Below are 24,162 nucleotides of genomic sequence, written 5' to 3'. Positions count from 1 at the left end.
TAAAACACATCTGTGTATTCATTATTCTAACTCAGCAATTTTCTGCCTTTTTCATCTCATGGCACATATAAACTAATTACTAAAATTCTGTGGCACACCCAAAAATATAATTTTTGGCCAATCTGACCGAAAAAGTTAAATATAATTTTGCTTCATTCACACTGGACAGCTATTGTTGCATTGGCTGTTGTCACAGTCTAAGGGAGAAGAGGTCAGTGCCCCTGACTAAATAGTCAGATTTTGCATGTTTTAAAAATTCTGTGGCACACCAGTTGAAAATTACTGTACATTTATGCCATTTAGTTGTTTATTAAACATTAATGAGCTAGAGATGTTTACTTCTTTACATATTTTTCATGGGTACATTTTGGTATCTGACATTATGCTATATTGCTTTTCATGTTTAAAGTAAACTATCCTTTTGCATTTTAAAGTATCTTTATCCACACAAAGCTTTTTTTCCCCCTTAAGATCCAGTTAGAAGATAATGCTGAATTACAAGCTATATATATCTTCAATTATCTAGTTGCTTTCATGGCAATGTAAAATATATTAACTTTGTTATTACAGGAAGTATAGTCACCCATATTTTACTAGCAGGGCCTTTATTGTGTTTAAGGGAAATCACAGTGTTCATTTCAAATAAAGCTACACATGTTGGTTATTTTTTACCTTTCCTTCAAGCAATTCTGGATATTAATTTTTAGAATATTTCTAACTCTTCTCTCAGATGTTGCTGTAAGTATGATGTTTACAAGGCCTCTCCTGTAAAGTATTTCTTTCAATGTTTTTCATAGAAAAAATGCAAAAGTTCAGAAGAGGGGTAAAATCAACTTGATTGGACGCTTGCAGCTCACCACAGAACGAATGAGAGAAGAAGAGAATGAAGGAATAGTTCAGCTACGGATACTGAGGACCCAGGTTTGTAATGTTAAGACAGAATATCTAAGTTTTGAACAACGTTGGCCATTGTGTTGTTGTTTAAATCTTCACACATTTTTCTTGAATTTAAAAACATGTAGGTATGCAAACTTTTTGTAAGGTAGAGCTACTTTTCATTTTACTAGAATTTAAAAATTGTATTGATGGCGTTCTCTTAGCCGCAGAAAAAGATGTCTATATGGCTTTGTGGACTTGGGTAGATTCTCTTGGTTGGGAAAACCTTGATTTTAGGTTATGTCTTCATTTGACCATACCTGAGTAAATGTGTCTCAGCAACAAATTACAGTTCTAGGATTGATATATTTAAATTTTTATTTGACTTCTTATTCTATTATAATATGAAATTAGGGAACATTTTAAAACTAGGCTTATGATATTCTGAACATGATAATGAATACCTATTATAAGCTAACATGATTGTTTTAATTTTACAAATATTTCTATTAAAACCACGTGCCACACTTTTACAGTCTTTACTTAGTGTTGTTTGAAACTACTGGCCAATGCAATGAAATACAAAACAAATAATAGGAAAATGGTTAAATTTTTTTTGTTGCTTAGAGATCATATAATAATAAAGGAACAAAGATGAATAAATAAAAATTACATTTCTGTTTTTCAGTGAACAAATTGTAAAACTTAAGAGGAAAATAAGACACCATAAAATCCAAAGATTTTGTTATCTTTTCTAAATTGATTTTAGAGAGGGAGAAACATCAGATTGTTTTTCCACTTATTTATTCATTCATTGGTTGATTCTCATATGTACCCTAACTGGGGATCAAACCTGCAAACTTGGCATGTCAGGATGATGCTCTAACCAACTGAGCTACCTGGTCAGGTTGCATAGGCATTTCTTTGAAAAGTAGTTTATGGGTCTTTATGTGAAGAGAGTGGCTCTTTACTGAGAGAGTCAAAAGATTTGAATAAATAGATCATGCTCTTTTTCTTCTAAAATTTTTAGTGAGGTATAATTTATATAAAATAGAATATTCATTTCAAAGTATAGTTTTCAATGAGTTTTGATAAATGTATATACCCGTGTGACCATCACTTCATTAAAATACAAAACATTTCTATCACTCCAGTAATTTCCCCATGTCTCCCATCCAGCCAATGTCCCTCCCTTCCAACCCACATCATTCCTATCACCATTGCTTAGTTTTGCCTGTTACAGGTCTTCATATGAATTGAATCAGTGTATATACTTTTTGTGTCTAGCTTTTTTTGCTCAACATGAATACTGTATTCTTTATTTGTATTTTTTAAGTGATTTGAGAGAGAGACACACATTGATTTGTTGTTCCACTTTTTTGTGCACTCATTAATGGAATTTTCTATGTGCCCTCTCTGGGGATCAAACCTGCAGCATCCGTGTATCTAGATGTTTCTCTGACCAACTAAGCTACCCAGTCAGGGTGAAATACCATATTCTTTAATGATAAGGCTAAATAACTTAATGAGTCAGTTTTTTCCATAGTAATGTCAAGTTTACTGAATTCATATAAAAATTCAACTAGAAATATTTTTGGAATTTTACATATTGATTTTCAGTTTTATCAGAAAGAATGAATATGATTGAAAACCTTAAAAGAATAATAAGATGATGGTAGTTGAACTTGCCTTGCCAAATATTAAAGCTTATTAAAATATCTACAAAAATAAAGACTACTCTCAAGGGTCGTTTCTATAGTTCATTACTAGAGAAGTTCCTCTGAATGTGTAAAATATCTACAAAAATACAATATGACAAGCAGATTAGTTGAAAAAAAACCCTCAGAATTAAACCTCCTATATAAGTATAGACCGGCTTTACAATAAAATAAATAATCTCTATGGCCAATTTAAAGGGAATGGATTATTCAGTAAGAAGTTTTAGGAAATTATACTTCTTAGAGGAAAAATTAGGGTATATTCCTAGTTTACACCCCAGGATAAATTTCAGATGGATTTGAGTTGAGATGTATAATGGGATGGCAGGTATAGTCATATAATACTGTAAGGAGTGCAGAGAAAATGAAGTATTTTTGTTTTGTCTCAAACTGACCCATAGTTATGCCCAGTCTAGTAATCCAAGCTGTTCCTTTAGGTAATGCTGAGACTTTATTTCTCCCTGATCCCATTCCACCCATCCCCATTATTTGCTCTTTTCACAGATGGCATCGGGATGTATTGAGGTTTAGAAGAACTCATTTGAGTTTGTAGTGACAATAAAGGGACTGTTGTATTTATAAGTTGTGACATTGTCCTGGGTTCCAGCTGTGGACAGCTTATCTGTCACCTATAGGAATCTGACTTTCTATTGCTCTCTACTGTTGATGTCTGTAGTAGATGAACTATGGTGTATTCTTTTCCCAGTTGGTAAGGACCACATAGCTACTTCCCTGCTCTCACCTGTCCTGTTCTCTCACTGAGCTCTTGTGCTTTCTGAGACTGTATCACCACATCTTCTGTGTGGCCCCTTGGTCTGTATCACGCATTGTTGTTATCATCTGCTGCTGCAGGTTCACCCTCTCCTGCCACTAAAGGCCCTGTGGCAGGTTTATTAGCTCTAAACTCCATCTGCATCATGTGAGGGAACTGAGAGAGATTCAGAAGTACAAATTATTTTCATCATATCATTCCCCTCTTCAAGCGACCCCCAGCACATTAGATGGGGACCAGAGCCCGAACCCCTGTGCTTTCTGTTTTTCTCTCGAGTTCTTTAACACAACCACCATCTTCATCTCTATCAAATCTAGAAGGGAGAAATTAGGGCATTTACAGTTGTTTGTCTTCTCCTCCCTGCTTCCAGTAGTCCTCAAGTGCTTGAAGGGACAGACTTTCCCTGTTTCTTCTTTGTGTTTGGACCCTTGACACAGACCCCTGTGATTAAGAGCCTGGTGTCTGGATGTATTGACAGTGGGAAGAATTCACCCAACCTAGTAACAGGGGAGGAATTAAAGAAAGGAGGAATTAAAGAAACCATCAAGGAAAACATTGATCACATTGATGTAGATGAAAATGCTTACTCCTGATGAAACTGAAAACATTTAATGAATCAGTACAAAGTGAAGATAATATTTATAAAATGTAATTTATTAATCTGACAAATATAAAAAGAGTAGTGATCACTGATTTTTTAAAACAGACACCAACTAATTTCTGCTACTATAAACAGGAATAACTGAATATAAGGGGAACATTATGTGGAAGGGGTTTGTTGTATTGTAATCGATTTTTAACACAATACTGGATTATATACATATTATGTTCACAGGTAAGATAAATTTTTTAAATGTATATGGTGTGGAAAAAGCAATGAAAGGACTTAGTCAAAACATTAGATATGGTTTTCTTTCAGCAGAGAGACTGTAGATAATTTCACTTTTCCTCACTTTTCAAAACCTGTAATCAGATTTTTTTACAGTGGGTGAAAAAAGATATTTTTATTAAGTAAAAGATACTGGTCTCAGTTTTAATCAATGATTGCAGCAATTTTCAACCTTTTTATCTCATGACATATATAATCTAATTACTAAAATTCTGTAGCACACCAGAAGAATATATATACCAGCCTGTCAAAAAAATAGGTGTAATTTTGATTGATTTACAATTAATAATAATAATAATAGTAATTACCAACACTTTTTTCCCAAAGTGACTTTTTTAAAAATCAGGTGCTTATACTTGTATATAAGGATTTCTGGTACCAAGAATTAACCAGTCAGACTCCATCTTATGATACAACATGACCAGTAAGACATAACTCTTGTCAGATGACCTATATATTTATAGTTCAAGACAGGGCGTTCACACCAGACTGTTGTTGTGTTGGGTGGGCATTGTCATTTTTTTATTTGTCAGTCTAAGGGAAAAGAGGTCAGTGTCCCTGACTAAAGAGTCAGATACTTGCACATTTTAAAAATTCTTGTGGCACACTGCAGCACAGCAGTTGAAAATTGCTGTCTTGGTGGTTGTAATCATTTGGCTAGATGTTGGATGGAGAGTGAAATACATCAAAAGTCCTTTTTTGTTTTGTTTTCCTTAAAACAATTTAGTATATTAATTCTCTTTCATTTTTATTTTTTCTTTTAGGAAGCTATCATACAAATCATGAAGATGAGGAAGAAAATTAGTAATGCTCAGCTGCAGACTGAATTAGTAGAAATTTTGAAAAACATGTTCTTGCCACAAAAGAAAATGATAAAAGAGCAAATAGAATGGCTAATAGAGCACAAATACATCAGAAGAGATGAATCTGATATCAACACTTTCATATATATGGCATAATTTTGAATATCATGGACAATAATACGAACCCAAAATTTGGAGTGCTTGGGCAGAAAGTTGTAACAGTTTGTGCTGGGGGAAGGTTTATTTGGACTTTGATTACATAAATATTAAAATCTCTGCCTTACCTAACAAAACAACTCTATTTTGCCAATCACATTAGTTAGCATGATGGCATTCCCTTCATGTTACACACTCTTTAACAGCATGCTGTTTTGTGGAGACACTTGCATTCATGAAGAGCCCTTTATGAACTTTTAAAAGTAAAATTTGACTTATACCCACCAGAAGAAATACAGTTGGGAAGGGTGAGGGTGGGGTTCTTACTGCTTTTTGTCCCTCTTTTTCCCCTTCTCACAAAAATGTACTTGCACAAGGGAGGATCTTCACATGTTTGTGCACTGAAAAATGCTGTTATGTTTTGTTTTTATGATGCAATTAAAACCAGAAATAGCACTCTTGGTTTCTGTTGATCAAAAGAGTGAGCTGGTCTACCCAACATTGGGAGAGGGCAGGAGTAGGTGAGAAGATAAGTATTTAGTAAGTATCAAGTTGTTTGTTCAAACATTGCTTCAGCATAATAACCGGATTTTAATGGTGGCCTAAAAATGGTGTTAAATTTTTCCATCTCACAGATACTGGCTTGCTTTAATCAGGAGACTGTTGTTTTAGTTGTTTGTTGTTAAAGGATAAGGAGTACTTTTTATCTTATATGGTTGGAGAGCTTGTTTGGAAAAAGTGGGCCTTATATTAATGATTTCTTCAATTTTTTTAAAAGTATGGAGATAAGTAGGTCATTTTGATTGCTGAGTCAAAATAGTGAAATTAGGTGTATTTACTAATACACTACATATATAAAACAAATATTAGGTATACATATAATATATGTATAATATATGGTATAATATATGTATACCTAATATATGTATAATATATGTATACTTACTATTATGTCATACTCAAATTTATTAAAACCAAGGCAGAATCTCCTGCTCTCCTATAATACAGTTATGTAACTGATCCCTTAATTTGTAGCATAGAAATATTTTGGTATTTTAAAGTCTCTTGGTTAGGGATTTGTAGCCTCAGGTTTCTGGAAAGGAAGACATTCTCTTTTTAAAAGTAGTAATTATTAGTCATTTAGGATGAGAAAAACCACCACGTAGGGAAGACCTGAAAAGCATAAGCAAAATTGTTGCGATCTTAATATGAGCAGTAAACTTGCCAAATATATGTACATATATATTTATATATTTTAAAAATAAACATTTTTAAATGTTCAGAAGGCAATTCTTACCTTGTTCCTTTTAGTCAATCCAAAGTAGCAACTTATTAGTTGCCGGTAACTGAATATCCAGAGTAGCAAAGAGTTTCAGATTTCACAACATGAACAACTTAAAAGAGAAAAACATATTCCCCATTGGGAAAGTATGGTGCAACGGATTTTTATTCATTATGGTACATGTTTCAAATTTTCTTGGACCTTATTGTATATCTGGTTTTGATATTGAGTAAAGTTTCTAACGTATGGTTTTGAAGAGAATAGGAAATGGGGTGCGGGAGCACGGGAAAGGCGTCCAGCAGCACCGCAGAGTGGAGTCAGCTCCCAGTCCCCGAAGGCTTTGTGAGCCGCCTGGGGAAAGGAAGGAAAGCAGATTTAAAACACTTAAGAGTTTTGTTGGTTGTACTCAAATGCCTGTTCTGAAGCTGATAAGAAATTGGAGTTTTGTTTCTAATTTAAAATCTTACACTTGAGCTCTAAGGTAGCATATGTACATTATTAGACCAAGTATATGGTGAAGACTTAAATTAGTGCTCACCTTTTTCTTTAATTAAATGACTGCTAACAATGGAAAAATTTTTTACAAATTGTAATAATTGTGGTCTTCATGCTTAACAGATAGTTTGCTGTTGGCATATTTGCTTATCCAATATAAGAATGCCAAAGGAAACAAGAATGGAAGGAAATGTTATAGGCTATTTTTTAAAGTTTAAGGTTTGTTGTTTTAAATCATAATTGTTCTCAGAACTTTTGTGGAATTTCTAAAGAAAGAAATTTAAGAGTGAAAGCCATGATGTTTTGATTTAATAAAGGCAAATTTAATGCAAAAGTGGGTAACTCATAGCAAACTTTTCTATTAAATTTTATAAATTTTTAAGTAGCTAATTATGTCCTAATCGTATTTTTGGGGAACATAACAGCAGTAAATACTGTAGGTTCACAGTTTTCATAATTTTTTTGTTATATACACAAATGTTTAAGTACTTTTTGGTGTATATGAAAACCATTCAGTTGACAAGGTGCCTATACCATTACTGAATTTCCTTTAAATATGTTTTGATGATAGGTTTGCTAATTTAAATAAAAAGAATCTGAAAAAAAAAAAGCTTACCAGCAATTTGCTAAAGACAGAATCAAAGTTAGTATTCTTTATCAGGTTCCTTTTCTATAACGTGCACTTAAAATTAGTGCTATCTGAGCAGGAATGAAACTTGACATAGTTAAGGGGTATGCCACAGGTAGTATGGCAATAGGACTCTTCACAGGTTAATTTAAGCTTTGAACATTTGTCTTCTAATTTAAAGCTGAAGTCATCTCCAGAACGTTAGCCTTTATTGCCATCGCATTGCCAGAGTAAATAGAATGAAAATAAACTTACAAAGTAAAAATATAGAACAATTTTAATGCTTACAATGAAATGAATATTAGACCATTATGGTTCCAGTGATTAGATGAGGATCTTGAAATAAATTCTGAAGTCTTCCAATTTTTACATTTATCGGAGGGGTCTCTGCATTTTGTCAGCCTGTTTGTTTAAGTCTCTTTCTTTGTGCATAAATGTCAAAATTTTGAAAAATGGAATGCTAGCTTTTTTGTTTTTACTTCCTATTAAATTTAATACAAAATATGACTGGGGTAGTTTAAAAGCATTATGTATTATTTGCAGGAGGATTTCATTAGCCCTCAAAGGGCAAATTTTAAAAATTCAATTTGGGTGAAAGATTTGCTAATTTGCCAGAAAGATTTGCTATCTTAAACTCAAGGTGGTTTTTCTATTTTCTTGTAAATGACTGGAATGCTATCTTACAAACTTCCAAGGTCATGTTTGTGAGTTAAACATTACATGAGGGCTTTCCTGTCATCTACACTATATATGTCTTCTGGAGTGTTGAACAAATTTGAGTTCCTAAGTTGTAACCTATCCTCGGATGGTATATACAATTTTGAATGTGTGCCACTACATACTGAGATGATAATGCTGTACACTTTTAAATAGTAGCAGTTTCTGTATGCAGTAGGCTGAAATATTTTGATGAACTGCTTAATTTTTGAATTTTATTTTTAAGTTGTATAATTTATTTTCTTGCAAAATAAAAATGTAATATAAAAGCTTCCACTTACCCAGAAAATGTTGATGTTCTACTGTAAAATAAGTCTTTAAGAGTTTAAAATTTTTATAATAGGTATATTTATATAGTTCATGGCAAAATAGTAAATCTCAGCCAGCCTTTGGAATCAAAAATACGAAAAGTAACACATTTATTTCTCTTAGATTTCAAAGTCTAGTTCAAAATGAAAGCTGTCAGGAAATATAGCTTTGCCATTGATTTCAGCAGATGCTTCTCATGCCTGGAAGAGGTCAAAATTCCAAACCTGAAAGGGGTTAATACATTCATTCATTAGTTTGGATAGGCCTTGTCCTAACTACAATTTAAATTTCATATTAGATGAAAGTTAAAATATAAATTATTCCATGTTTGGTATATATTTGAAAACTTGTGAAATATTTAAGTTTTAGCCCTGGCTGGCGTAGCTCAGTGGATTGAGCGCGGGCTGGGAACCAAAGTGTCCCAGGTTCGATTCCCAGCCAGGGTACATTCCTGGGTTGCAGGCCATAACCCCCAGCAACTGCACATTGATGTCTCTCTCTCTCTCTGTTTCTCTCTCTCTCTCTCTCTCTCCCCCCCTTCCTTCTCTTATTTATTTAAAAATAAATAAATAAAATCTTTAAAAAATATATTTAAGTTTTGAAGCTAGAGATAGTTTAGTAATAAGGTGTTAGTAGGGAGGGAAGGAGGGAGGGAGGGGGGCTTAGGAATACCTCTTTATAAGGTTATTTTCCTGTAACTGGAATTTTTTTCTTCTGCTCTATATTAGCCCCTACATTCCAAGAGAAGACTTTGCTTTGAGAAAACAAGCAGACAAAAAAAGCCAAGGCCTTGGGCACAAACTTTCATAACTTGCCATCTCTCTACTTCTAAACTTCACCTCTAACAGTGTATATCTTCATCTACCTCCCCGTCTCAGAGGAAAGAGATACCTTACTTCTTCTTACTCAAGGCCAACTGTTCTACGTCTTCACTGAATCCCTTCTGCCTCCTGTGTTTTACTCTAAAAATATCTACATTTCCTCTGTCTTCCAGACATACTTCTTTTGGTTATTTCCGTCTTAACCTACAATAGGGGTTCTCAAAGTTTTGATCTACAGACCATCAGCATTATTATCACTTGAGAACTTGTTGGAAATACAAGTTCTTGAGCCCTACTTCAGCCTGCTGACTCAGAACTCTCCAGGCAGGGCCCTGCAATCTAAATTTTAATAACTCCTCCAGGTGATGCCAATACACACTGGCTTACAAACATAATCAAGTGTCCACCATCCTTTAAAAAATGCCTTCCTGTGCCCTGATCCAGCACTATGCCTCACTGCACTATGTATTATGACCTTATTTTCCCCTTTACTCTACTCTTTGCTAAACATCTTAAAAGTAGTCCATAGTCTGATTGTCTCTTCTTCTGCTTGGTACTCAGGGATTTATGTTCCCACTGGTCCTCTTGCCAAGGTTATCAGTGAATGCCCACTTGCACCTTAAACATTCCTAGTTATTGAATTTGTTTCATCCCTTAGCTTCGAAGATGCTATTGTCTCCTGGTCTCACACTTCTTTCTCAGCTTTCTCTGCCTCGTCATCTGTCCTTTTTCTCACTGTACACCTCAGGATTTCATCTCAGTTCTCTACTGTCGCTGAGCTGCTGCCTCTTCCTGGATGACTGCATCTACTTCCCTGGCTTCAGTCACTATCTGCATGTTGATCCTCCAGACTGTCTCCAGCCCACCTTTCCCTCCTAAGATCAACATGTGTTTCCAGAAATTTCTCAAACAACTCGTCTTTTACAAACTTGTTCTACTTAACAACTATATCAGTCTCCCAGGTTAGGAATTTTGATGTAATCTCTATTGCTTCCTCCCCATACCACATTATAATTCTGCTTCTGTATTATCTCTAGAATCTGACCTTTGTTTACCTTCTACTGTGTTCACTGAATAAAAAAGAACATTTTATAGTACGCTTATACCATCTGAGGTAAGGACTAGGTGCTGGGTTGCTTCTTGGCCTGCATTTTGAAGTAGACTCAGTGTACGGAATGGTAAACTGTGGTCGGTAAGAATACATTTGCCTTAAATCAGGCATTTCTGGACCACTAGCCTGTCCCCAGTTTTTCCCTTAATTGAGCCAATACCTCATTGTCTGAGGCCTGACACACCGATGTGACATGAATCATTCCCTTAGCCTATGGCTGAGGGATCATTCCAAATATAAAGCATAAAAGCAGGGAAAAGATTTTCATTATTTAAAAATTTCTCACACTTTCCAGTGCAGTTCCTTGCTCAATTAGGGGCCCACTATTTGTAAAATTGAAATCATACGCTTGGGAACCACTCTTGACAAAACCATATCCTCTAAAGGTAGAGCAACATGTAACAAGGCCAAACATCATTCTCTGGACAAGTAGGACTTCTGTCTTACACTCATTAAGAACTTCCTAAGATATCTTCTTTTGTCTCTTTTTCTCTACATCCCAAGATAAATCAGGAAATAGTACACAGGAGCTGTGTACTATTGTTTGTGTATTTTCTTATTATAATTTCTTAGATATGTGGTGTCAAATGACAAAATAAAACAATTTAGTAACAAGTTTGATGTTCTTGATTCAAAGGAAAACAATCCTTGGATTGGAGGAGAGGAGTGCCTCACAAGCATTCTTCCCAAGGGATTTTGGGCAAGAATGAGTTTTAAAGAGCATTAGCAGCACAGCAGCATGGAAATAAGGAATGATTGGCTAGGAGCTCTGGGATTTCCTTGTAAAGCTAGCAGGTCAAACAGAGGATAAGGAAAGAGTATTTGACTTGGATTAATTGACTAAGGTTACATATCTGTCCTTGCTTAGAACAAGAAAATCAGTACAGTTGGGGATCAGCTGGCTGGACATACTGTGTTTCTGGTTAAGAGGAGTATTTACAAGCACATAAGAGTTAAACCTAAGTTTCAGTTTGCTGGCTTGGCACCCTGGGCAGGAGTAGCTCCATTGTGGACCTAGAGATTTATTTCCACATTAGGGTACAAACATTTCCATATGCCTAGTAAAGATGCACTCTTCAAATTTTGTTCTTCCTAGGATTTCAAGGAAGATGTTTTATGGGGCATATGCAGTCAATGGAAAACAAGGAAACAGCATGTATACTTTGACCCAGGATGAGTGTATTAATTTCCTGTGTATGGCTACTATAACAAGTACCACAAACTGGATGGTTAAAACAACAGAAATTTACTGTCTCACAGTCTGAAATCCCAGGTGTTAGCAGCATTGGTTCCTTCTGTAAGTTCTAGAGAGGACCTGTTCCTGTCTCCTTCCTTGCTTCTGGTGGTTGCCAGAAGACCTCGGCCTTTGTTTTGTAGATACATCGCTCCAGTCACCTCCAACTCCACATGGCTCTCTCCCTGTGTGTCTGTTTCTCTTATTGAAAGGACACCAGTCATTGGTACTGATGGGTGTGGCTCAGTGGGCTGAGCATTGTCCTGAAAGTCTCTGGTTCGATTCTTTGTCAGGGCACATGCCTGGGTTGCAAGCCAAGTCCCCTATTGGGGGCATGTGAGAGGCAACTGATGTATGTTTCTCTCCCTCTCTTTCTCTTTTCCTCTTTCTCTGAAAATATTTTTTTTTAAAAAAAGGACACCAGTCATTGAATTTAGGGCCCACGCTATTCCAGTATGATCTCCTCTTAACTTGCTTTTCTCTGCAAAGACCCTAAATAAAGGCACCTTCCCAGGTATGAGGGTGAGGCTTTGGGGGACACTATCCAACATAGTACAAGGAGTTATTCCAATAGACTATGACAGAAGTTACTTGTCATAGAAGTTCATTAGAAGTGAATAACAAGCATCTTTGTATTATAAATCTAATACCCACATTTTTTTTCTAAAATTTTCTTAATTTTTTCAATTTTTCAGTTTGTTTCCTGATTTCTAAAGCTAACTTCTAGAAAACCACTGGGGCTAATGAATACAGTATGGGCCTTTACCGAGAGAAAGATTCCTGGGGCAGGGATGATAACTCAAAGCTACAAATTCAGATACGCAAAAATATTTAATTCTCTTTTTAACTGGAGTTAATTTTTTTTATGCCAACACTCCATTTCTGTTTCATGGAAGAAGTTTTAATTTAGTCATTTTCATCTAAACTCAAATTCAGTTATCTTTTCATAAATTTTAGGTTTACGTTCTGTCACTGTCAGGAGTGTGCCCTTCACGCTTCTGTCCTAGGCTTTCCTGTGGTCCTCAGCTACCTCATTCCCAGATGTGGTGACACCTCCATATTGACTTGTGAAGTGATGCCCAGTTTTCTAAGAATTGGGCTGTTTGAGGACCACCAGCTCCAGCACAGCTAACTTTTGTACTCTTCACAGCTACAAGAGGAAAAATCACCTATTTAGCTATCAGGCTATTTGGGTTATGGGGGACTTTGTGTGAGGCTACCTCAAGCCCTTCATATCCAAGCACTCTAAGCAGCCACCTCAAACTTCTGTTTAACCTCTAGTGCTCGTGTGGGCTACTTTTTTCATCAAACCAGCTTGAATCAGGGAACTCTGGACTCCTCTTATCACCCTGAATTTATCCTGTGTGTGTTTCTATTGGCACGGACCCCTGTGGCTAGTCTGCAGGGCACAGGGTCAAGGCCTTGCCTCAGGGATGCTTATCAGTGGCTAATCCTCTGGCTTGCTTTCCTGCTCTAACCTTTCTCCCGAGTTCCACTTAACCAGTATTGGTTGGTGGCAAGAGAAATGGATTTACAAATCTTTCTTCTCTCACCTAAACTGTGACTTCAGAATTTTTAGAATTAAAAATGTGGTGTCCTTTTATTTGTTTTGATTCTGCTTCACCACAGGTGATGATGACTTCACAGGCTGGGTGTGAGTGGGAATTGATTCACAGATTTTAAAAGAAATAGGGGTAGAGGGTGCAGCACATTACAGCGTAATCTGGTTCTCTGCTACCTACGTTTTCACAATTCTTGCTCTATCTACTGTGGTGTGTCCTCTTCCTCCACATAAATGCAGGTTTTCTCAAGTTTCTATATGAGACTTCCTTGGGGTGATGCCATCTACTTAACAATTAATTGCCGTTATGCTCTGACCCCCAGTTCTGTACTGTAATCCTGAATTGATTCCAATTTTTTGACAACTGTAATAAAGATCAGAATTAGTTTTCATTTAGGAATCTAAACTGCCCCAAGTATAGACCACGCTAGTGCTATAATTATTCTGGATGCAGTTGTTTTTTTCCTCTTATCTATTAAAACTCTTGGATTTTCAAATTCCTTGATTTGTTTTTTAAAAATATTTGATATTTTTATTGAATGTATTGGGGTGGCATTGGTTAAAATTATGCAGGTTTCAAGTATGCAAGTCTGCCACACATCATCTGTACTTTGCATTGTGTGTTCACCACCCCAAGTCAAGTCTCCTTCCATCCCAAGTCTACTTCCAGATATTCTCCCTCTGCCCTCTTCTGCATCCTCCCACCCCATTTTCCCTCTGGCAGTCGCCATAATGTTCTGTGTCCTTGAGTCTTCCTTTTTTTTTTTTTTTACTTAATCCCTTCACCCTTCTCACCCACCCCCAACCCATCCCTCTGACAGCTGTCAGTCTGTTCTCTGTATCCATAATTCTTTTCTTTTAGATTTATTTGTTTATTTTTAGAGAGGGGGAAAGGGAAGGAGAAAGAGAGGGTGAAAAACATCCATCAGTTGCCTCTCACACACTTCAAACTGAGGACCCAGCCGGAAACCCAGGCAAGTGTTCTGACTAGGGACCGAACCAGGAATTGAACCATCAACCTTTTGGTTCACAGGCTGGCACTCAATGCACTGAGCCACCCCAGCCAGGGGTGTATCCATAATTTTTAAGTGAAATTATTAACCACATTTTTTTGTCTGCTGCTCATATTGTGATGAAGCTCCTCTAATTTTTTTTTTTGAAGCTCACTTTTGAAGAAGAATTGTCTGCTGTAGCTCAGGAGAAAGTTTGGTATTCTCCCTCAAATTAGCCCTAAGTCTCTTTGAACTTCACTAGAAGCTGTCCTGTCCAACATAATAGCAATATTTCCATAGTGGCAGTGCTTTTGATAGCAGAATCGTCCAATCAAAGCTGACTCCTCTGCTTATAAAGCAAGTCTCTCTTTAGGCAAAATTAGTGTAGAGGTTAAAAGCTAATTCCTGGCACCCAGACTGCCTGAGTTCAAATTGCAGCTCTCATGAATGGCTTGTTCTGTGACCTTGGGGATCTTATGTAACTTCTGTATCTGAGTTTCCTTATTTATAAAATGTGGATAGAATGAATTAAACGGAAAAAACTGCCTCATACTAAGAACTATGTAATTAGCTTATAATCAGTCATCTTTTGCGGTTTGATATTCTAGTTTAGTCATTGGCTTTGGCCTCTTACAACTGGTAATCCCTATATACTATTTTTGCCAGACCATCTGTTTAATTTTGTTATTCTGTACATTTTTCATTCACACACACAGAATTTAAGCACTGATATACATTGTAATAATGATTTCCTCTCAATAGCTATTGAAGCAATAAGTATGAAAAGATCCTCTGCCTAGACCTAGAGTAAGGCCAGCAAGACTGAAGGCATCAGTAGATAGAAGGACACTAGGAAAACCCCTTGACTACCTGGAAGAACTTTTAACACATACTTGAAGCCCCCCCCCACCCCCCAAAAAGCCCCTTCATGTCATGTCTAGCCCAGGAAGGTTTTTTTTTGTTTGTTTGTTTGTTTGTTTGTTTGTTTTAATTTTAGATAAGGTAAGGGAGGGAGAAAGAGGGAGAGAAATGTATGGTTGCCTCTCATGCCCTCCCACACTGGGGACCTGCCCTGCAGCTAGGCATGTGCCCCGACTGGGAGTTGAACTGTCAGTCCTTTGATTTGTAGCCCAAGCTCAATCCAAGCTCAACCCACTGAGCTATGCCAGCCAGGGCCTCAGGTTGTCTTATATACGTACCCATGTTCCCTTTGTCCTGGAACCTCTTGTGCATGGGGGTCTCTCAAGTATACAAAGTTTCCATACATGTGTCAAATTTGGTTATTTTCTCTTATTAAACTCTCTCATCTCTATTTGATTATTGGGCCAGTCAGAAGAACCTTGACTGTAGAGGAAAGTTTCATCATCCCCCATATTATCTCATTAGTTAAGGGGTATATATTAGCATTTGAGTTACAGTGAATGCGGTTAATCCTTATTAATTGTTCAGTAAAGTTAGCCATTATGTATTCTGTTTCTTGCCTTCCTCCATCTACTGAAAAACAACTGCCAAATTATATATTAAAGCTAATCACGTTACTTAAAAATATTTTTCATGACTTTCCTTTGTAACTTGTGGTTATAATTTAAACAACAGGCTGGGGCCAGCCCGTTGGAAAGGAAAGGGTCCAGATTAAATTTAAACCACTGATTTTGGAAGGTCAAAAGTGGTATAGCCGTGCACTAGCAGCGTGGCAAGTGTTGCGGGGGGCGGGCATAGCGGGGAGGGCTCCTCGATCGCCTCTTAAACCACTCGAATCTTCTGTCAGTCAAACCGTAGGCGGGGCTACCCGGGAGCAAGGAAGCCAGGCTCCGCCTCGCCCTCCTTTGGCTGCCGGCCAATAGCCGCGGGCCTCAGCGAGCGGAGGCTGCAATTGGAGGAGGCCTGGCCAAACTGGCTGCCATCCTCGAGCCCTCTCACTGCGAGGGGGGTGGGGCACGGTGGGGTGAAGGTTGCAGCACTACTCGCTCGATCAGTGCCCTTGGCTTCTTCTCACTGTAGTGGGCGACCATGGCTGTACTGGCGGCCCTTTTGCGCTGCGGCGCCCACGGCCGCAGCCTCCTGCTTCGGATGCAGATGCAGGTGAGAGGGTCTGGGACTGGGAAATCTGCGTGCCGTTTTTCGCCTTGGCAGGGTCTGCCCTGCGGGCCAGGCGGAGCGCGAGTGGTAGGCCCCAGGGGACCCCCCCCCCACCCCGCCCAGTGACCCACGTCCGGAAAGCTCCCCCAATCCCTCACAACGTGCACAGCCTGAGTGCTGTTACAAAGCGCGTTTCCCTTCCTAGGATTTCTTCTGTGATCGTAATAATCGCTTACTGGTAGGCCACTGGTAGGTCATTGGAAGAGGCCACGTCGTTTAGCAGGCGGAAATACGGATTGGCTCTGGCCTTGTCTGGTTGTATCCAAGGCCCATAAAACCATTTCCTAAAACCACTTTAAAAATAAACATATCTGAGAGACAGGGTCGGGGTGGGGAGGACGGCTGGGTGGTGGGGAGGATTGGTTCCAGGTCTCGTGATTCCCAAGTCCCCTTATATAATATGGCATAGCATTTCCATATAACTGCAACCCTCCCTGTATATTTTGTCATCTCTAGAATACTTATAACACCTAAAACAGGTTATATGTTGTGTAAATAGTTGTTATACTGCATCGTCTAGGGGATAATTACAAGGGAAAAGGTCTGTAAATGTTTAGTACAGGTGCAGCCATTAATCATTTTAGGCTTAACTACATGGTACACGTTAACAATAGTGGAACATTTTTGCCAAAATTTTTAAAAAAGATTTTATTTCTAAAAAGAAGGGAAGGAAGGGAGAAAGAGAGGGAGAGAGACATCAATGTGTGGTTGCCTCTTGAGCACCCCCACTGGGGACCTGGCCCTCAACCCAGGCATGTTTCCTGACTGGGTGCCAAATATTTTTTCCGTCTGAGGTTGTCTGAATCCCTAGATGCAGAACCTCTGGATATGAAGGACCCATTGTATTTGATAAATGAGTAAAGCTTACATTCTGAAGGTGTCCAGAGACCTGTTTCTACTCTGGATGTTGTGTTTAGGGAATACAGGCATGACATCCTTGAAAAAAAAATGAATTTCTTTCTGGTGTATCAAAGCAAGGTAGCTCACATCACAGATTTAGGATCTAACAAAACCTAAGGCAGGGGTGTCAAACTCATTTTCACCGGGGGCCACATCAGCCTTGTGGTTGCCTTCAAAGGGCCGAGTGTAATTTTAGGACTGGATAAATGTAACTACTCCTTAACAGTTAGGCGAGAGCTTGATGCTGCCTCTGGGTAGAAACAAGGTGCCAGGTTGGATAAACAAGGTGGAGGGCCAGATTCAGGTCTCGGGCTTTGTGTTTGCCACCTGTGCTCTAAGGAGAATGTAGAGAACATGGTTGGTGAAGTGTGAGCTTTCCTGCTTCGGTTGGGATTTTAAACTTTGAAATGTATTTATTCCAAAGTTTATTCAAGTTATTTTGGAACAGTTAAGATTTGACCCAAATCACTGGGGTCGATTGATAGTTTTGTTTTTGTCATAATCAGATGTCAGGGAAGACTGACGGGGGAGGAAGACGATAGTGTAACAATAGTTTTCCTCCCAGATGTGAAGTAACTAGTGTGCTGGTAATAGGTGAGCATTATACAAGAGATTGTGAAAAAATAAATGTAGAACTTGACAAATAATGGATTGCAGATGTGGAGCCAAAGGAAAAGGAAGAGCATGAAATTAATTCCAGTGACTGAGATAATGGAAAAGTCAGGAGGAGGAGGTTTCCAGGAAAGTTGATTTCTTAATCAGCATATTTGTTAATTTCATGGGATGACTTGGGAAATCAAAAAATGTTATTAGGGTAACCTGCATTTCAACCAGTGTTGACCAGATGCACTAGGTGAACTAAGTGCTCTGTGTAAAAAATGGAGGAGGGGGGAGCAAGAGCAGAACCTTCTTACAGCTCGAGTTTACAGTTAAACATAAGTGTTGCTAATGAGAAAAATGATGCTGTAGGTTATATACCATATGGCTTACTGTGTTCATCTTTTTAAAGTATATTTTATTGTTCTGGCTGGTGTGGCTTAGTGGATTGAGTGCCAGCCTGTGAACCAAAGGGTCGATGGTTCGATTCTCAGACAGGGCACATGCTCAGGTTACAGGATAAATCCCCTGCTGAGGGCACACAAGAGACAACCACACATTGATGTTTCCCTCTCTCTTTTTCTCCCTCCTTTCCCCTCATGAAATAAATGAAATCATTTTTTAAAAGTGTATTGTATTAAATATTCTATTACAGTTGTCCCAGTTTTTCCACTTTTGGCCCTCTCCACCCAGTTCCTCCCTTCCCTCCTATGATGCACCCTCCCCCACTAAGTTCATGTCCATGGGTTGTGCATATAAGTTCTTAGGCTTCTCCATTGTCTATACTGTTCTTAACATCCCTTGTCTATTCTGTACCTACCAATTATGCTTCTAAATCCCTGTGCCTTTTCCCTCATTTTCCCCTGTTCCCCCTCACAGCTGATATCCCTCCAAATGATCTCCATATCTATGATTCTGTGCCTGTTCTAGTTGTTTGCTCAGTTTGTTTTTGTTTTTCAATTGTTGATAGTTGTGAATTTGTTGTCATTTTAATGTTCACAGTTTTGATCATCTTCTTTTTCCTAAATAAATCCCTTTAACATTCCATATAAGGGCTTGGTGATGATGAACTCCTTTAACTTGACCTTATCTGGGAAGCACTTTATCTGCCCTTCCATTCTAAATGATAGCCTTGCTGGATAGAGTAATCTTGGATGTAAGTCCTTGCTTTTTATGACTTGGAATATTTCCTGCCAGGCCCTTATTGCCTGCAAGTTTTCTTTTGAGAAATTAACAAATGGTCTTATTGAAACTCCTTTGTAGGTAACTCTTTTCTTATCTCTTGCTGCTTTTAAAATTCTCTCTTTATCTTTAATCTTTTGCATTTTAATTATGATGTGTGTTGGTGCAACCCTCTTTGCATCCAACTTGTTTGGGACTCTCTGAGCTTCCTGGACTTGTATGTGTATTTCCTTCCCTAGATTGGGGAAATTTTCTTTCATTATTTTTTCAAATAAGTTCTTTAAAAAATATTTTTAAAAAGATTTTATTTATTTTGGTTGGTACAAAATAGACAGGGAGAGGTTAAGAATAGTATAGGAAATAGAGAAGCCAAAGAACTTATATGTACAACCCATGGACATGAACTAAGGGAAGGGAATGTGGGTGGGGGATGTAGGGCAGAGGGGATTAAGGGGGGAAAGTGGGACAACTGCAATAGCATAATCAATAAAATATATTGAAAAAAGATTTTATTTTTATAAGAGAAGGGAAGGAGAAAGAGAGGGAGATAAACATTAATGTGTGATTGCCTCTCTCATGCCCCCTCCTGGGAACTTGGCCCACAACTCAGACATGTACCCTGACTGGAAATAGAATGGCAGCCCTTTGGTTTGCAGGCTGGCACTCAGTCTGCTGAGCCATGTCAGCCAGGGCTCAAATAAGTTTTCAATTTCTTGCTTTTCTTCTTCTCCTTCTGGCATCCCTATGATTCTGATGTTGGCCCTTTTGGAGAGGTCGCAGAATTGCCTTAAACTCTCCTTGTTTCTTTGAATTCTTGTTTTTTCATTTTGTTCTGGCTAAATGCTTATTTCTTTCTAATGTTCAAAATCATTGATTTGAATCCCGGCTTCCTTCCCTTCACTGTTGGTTGGTTTCCTGTGGATTTTTCTTTATTTCCCTTAGTAGAGCCTTCATTTCTTCCCTTATGCTTTTGCCATATTCAATGAGATATTTGAACATTCTGACCAGTGTTTTGAATTCTGCATCTGATAGGTTGGCTATCTCTGCATTGCTTAGTTCTTTTTCTGGGGTTCTGTTCCTTCATTTAGGCCATACTTCTTTGTCTCCTCATTTTGGCAGCCTCCCTGTGTCTGTATACCAGATAGAGCCACTTTGATTATGTTTTAGAGCACCTCTTAAGTTGTGTGGGGCAACTGTGGCTCCATGTGTGGGGGAGGGGTCAAAGAAGGGACACTGCTTCTGTTGGTTAACTTCTAGGGGCTTGCCTAGCTCTCATCCTGTTTCCAGTCACTTCACCCACTTCTTGTGTATGACTGGCTCCCCTTCAGCTGCTATTCTGGTTGTGGTTCCCAGGGTGGGTGGGTTTGCGGACGTTCGACTCTCCTGAGAAACCGGTGGTTTCTTCCACTGCCCCAAACTCCAGTGAGTTTACAGCCAGAAGCTATGAGGCTTTCTTTTTTCCTAGCACTGCAGCAGTGGGCTACATGGTCTGGCCTGGGGCTGGGCTCACTGGCTCATGAGGTGTCTTTCTGATTTTTATTCACCACACATGAATGCCAGGCTACCCATTCCTCGGTTTGCTGCTGTGTGGTGGTCTCTCTTCCTCTCCTTCTCTCTGCCCCTGGCTCTCTGCCGCCACACCGAGTCCTCTCCACTCCAACTCCCCGTCTCGCCCCTCCTACCTGTCTGGATGAACATAGCTTCTTTAAAGACTTGGATGTCAGACTTCCATACAGTTCTGAGTGTTTTTCTGGGTGATTTTTTGGCAGCTCTGAGTGTTTTTTGTTTTTAAGTTACCTTCTTATGGTTGTGCAATGAGGTGAGGCGTGTCTACCTACCCCTCCACCTTGACCGGAAGCCCATTACTGTGTTCATTTCATTGAATTCTAGGAATTTTTTGTACAGGCATGGCTTGGAGATATTTCAGGTTTCTTTCCAGACCACCACAGTAAAGTGAGTTGTAATCTTTTTGTTGATGGAGGACCTTGCCTTCAATTTGTGAAAAATACAGCATCTGTGAAGCACAATGAAGTGAGGTACAGTAAAACTTAGTGGAGCTTGGTTCTTCCCATCGATGCAGGAAAGAATCACAGATCAGTCCGATGAAAGTGGATGAGTAAGAGTTTTATTAGTATGTTCTCAAGAGAGGGAACAGGCCTGCCGAGAGGGGTGAGAAGGGTGAGTGGTGGAGAGTGTCCTGAATCTGCTGCCTTAAGTACATGTGTGATTATATTAGCATAAGGGAGGGATTTTTGATTGATTGATGGATACTTTGGTGATATAGCTTTAGTCTCTTTTGTGCATGTCTTTTCTCATGATTCTCCTTGACTGCCCATATGGGGGTGGGGGGTAGGAGTGGAGGCATGGTAAAATCACAATGGAAATTCTGCTAATATGGGCAGGTAGCTATTTCAGCTGTTTGCCTTGGGTCAACAAATGTGGTGGCCCCCTTCCTCTTTCCTCCCACTGCTCATTTCATTTTTTTTTTAAAGAAGATTTTTTTAAAGATTTTATTTATTTATTTTTAGAGAGGGAAGGGAGGGAGATAGAGAGAGAGAGAGAGAGAGAGAGAGAGAGAGAAAGAAACATCAGTGTGCGGTTGCTGGGGGTCATGGCCTGCAACCCAGGCATGTACCCTGACTGGGAATCGAATCTCTGATACTGGTTCGTAGCCCATGCTCAATCCACTGAGCTACGCCAGTCGGGGCCATTGCTCATTTCTAACTGCTGTCTAACGTTCCCCCATCAAACAATAGGAACCCAAATCTTTGGGGACTACTGCTCTCACTGCTTCCTGCCAGACAGGAACATCACAGTAATCTTGTGTTCCTATGCTTGCTAACTGTTGGTCGGGTGAGGTGAAAGGAGGTGTCAGGTGAAGGAACAGTCTGCAATAGATAGTTGAGGACTGTAGTCTCAGAGGCTAATATCCTTCTGTAATGGTCATTTGTAATTTTATGGCTTCTATTCTGGAAGAAATGAATTTAATTAATAGGTTAATTATCATTGGTCCCAACATTAGTCGTGTTAGGACAATTAGTAGGAGAGCTGCAAAAGGGAGGAGCAAAGACAAGAGTCATGACTTTGTATCCCAAAATGAGGTTGATGTTTTAATTTTGGATGTGGTCTCAAGGACACCTTGAATGTTCTGTTATACTTGTCCTGATTCGTTGACATAGAAGCAAAACTGCTCCTTGAGATACAGACACATGCCTCTTTCTGAGGCAGTGAGGAGATCTAATGTGTGTCTATTCTAGAGGGTGACCATGCTAGGGAGTCTGTCTGCTCCTGGAGGAATGCTAAAGTCTCCCCTGTTCCAGTTAGTGCTTGGGCAATGTCCTGGGACAGGTGATGGTGGATGCCTAAACAGGCTCCCTGCATTTCTGTTACCATAGACGGGAGAATGCCTATGAGTGATACTGGGGGAGTGAGGGGACCAGCCCTCTCGATTAAGTGTCCCTGTGCCCTAAATGGGAATGAGAGACTGGCATTTTCCCAGGCTATGGAGACATCAGGAAGGACGTACCTGAGGGAGCCAATTCCTCTCTACTGTGAAGGGAGGGTCCAATATGCCTTAGACCTGCAAACCCAGTATACTCTTTCTGACTGGGGTAGTCTGCTGACAGGGTGATACCAACAAGCTTAACAGGCGGTTTCAACAGAAACATAATTGGCATTAATTTTTTTTATTTGGTCCCTTACTACTGGACCCCTCTAGGTTACTAGAGAGTCTGCCACTAGAAGATCAACAGTAGGGTTGTGAAATTGGGTTTCATTTATTAATTTGGTAAAGATAGAACCCATTTTTTACCCAAAGCGTGTAGCTACTTGGGTATTACAAAAGAGAGTAGTGTAAGAATCTGTTTTCTGTGGAAGAAACTGGTTGACTTGAAAGTAGGGTCTGCCTTGACAAGGCATCTTTGGTGAGCTTCTATGTAAGGGCAGAGTAGGAATGACTGGCTTTGGAAATAAGTTGTGTAAAAAGTTTGTCTGATATCCTTCCAGAAATGTGTGGTATTGCGGTTAGAGCAATTCCATGGACAGTGTTAGTGCAAGGAAAATCTGGGATTAGGAAACTCTATTGACACTGTCAGAAGCCTTCCTACCAGTGTACGCCCTGAGGTATTACTAGTTGTGTAACAGGAATAGCTGTGTTGGAGCCAACCAGGTTATTTATGTGAGAAAATAGGGCCCATTAAGGGGAGCACTCACTGCTGGGAGAGAAGGTTTTGGGACATTGTTTAATGAGGTTTTGGGTTATGAAACCACCCCATGGATTGGAGTCTAGAGTTCTCTGATCTAGAGTGGTGGGAACATTTCCCTATTGATATGGGGGTAGGAGTGGACATATCCTCAGCTGCAGGTGGAAAGGCAAAGACAGCAAGAAGTGTTTAGCTTAGTAGTTGGACTGTGTGGTTTTCCAGATCATAAGCTGTCTCATGTTGGGACTGGGCAGGAGTAGATAAGAAAAGAGAGAAAAAGAGTAGGCTCTTTCAAAAGACAAGTTTGAGATCATCTAGTGCAGGTGTGTCAAACTCATTTTTCACCCGGGGCCACATCAGCCTCAAGATTGCCTTCAAAGGGCCAAATGTAATTTTAGGACTGTAAAAATGTAACTACTCCTTAACTAGGGGCAAGGAGCTCGGCGCTGCCTCCAGGTAGAAACAAGGTGCCAGACCAGATAGAACAAGGTGGAGGACTGGATTCGGCCCGTGGGCCTTGTGTTTGCTACCTGTGTTCTAGTGGCTCACAGAAATATGTGGAATCATTTTGTCATTCCACTGGCTCAGCTTAGCTTGGGAATGGTGAATCCAGCTGGAGATACTCAGGACCTTGATGTCTGTTGGAGAGGATTTAAGAATTGAGAGAAGCCCTATCCATGAGGGTTGTTGTTGAGAGTTGGGGGGACCATCATTCCAAACCTTTCTTAAGACCTGGGCTCCCAGAAGGTATAGTGGGGTAGTGGAGTCCTGGCTAGGT

The 24,162-nt window shown here is 39.1% G+C and overlaps 2 protein-coding genes across 4 annotated transcripts in view; both read left to right on the top strand.

Annotated features, from left to right (window-relative positions):
• The window catches only part of CUL5 (cullin 5), a 107,150-nt gene extending 99,426 nt beyond the window's left edge, over positions 1-7,724 (top strand). The window contains exons 18-19 of the mRNA XM_028514489.1: positions 798-921; positions 5,020-7,724. Of these exons, the coding sequence (XP_028370290.1) occupies positions 798-921; positions 5,020-5,214 (319 nt within the window). The 3' untranslated portion in view covers positions 5,215-7,724. The remainder of the gene's footprint in view (positions 1-797; positions 922-5,019) is intronic.
• Positions 7,725-16,292: 8,568 nt separating this feature from the next.
• ACAT1 (acetyl-CoA acetyltransferase 1) overlaps positions 16,293-24,162 on the top strand; it is a 53,258-nt gene continuing 45,388 nt past the window's right edge. The window contains exon 1 of one of the 3 annotated variants that reach the window (XM_028517315.2): positions 16,293-16,446. In XM_028517315.2, the coding sequence (XP_028373116.1) occupies positions 16,375-16,446 (72 nt within the window). In that variant the 5' untranslated portion in view covers positions 16,293-16,374. The remainder of the gene's footprint in view (positions 16,447-24,162) is intronic. The other 2 variants (XM_036028610.1, XM_036028609.1) reach the window with 2 other exon arrangements.

Source organism: Phyllostomus discolor, chromosome 6, assembly GCF_004126475.2.
Source record: "Phyllostomus discolor isolate MPI-MPIP mPhyDis1 chromosome 6, mPhyDis1.pri.v3, whole genome shotgun sequence".
NCBI lineage: Eukaryota > Metazoa > Chordata > Mammalia > Chiroptera > Phyllostomidae > Phyllostomus > Phyllostomus discolor.
The sequence above is the reverse complement of the archived record's forward strand: the minus strand, read 5'-3'. Positions and strand labels throughout refer to the sequence as shown.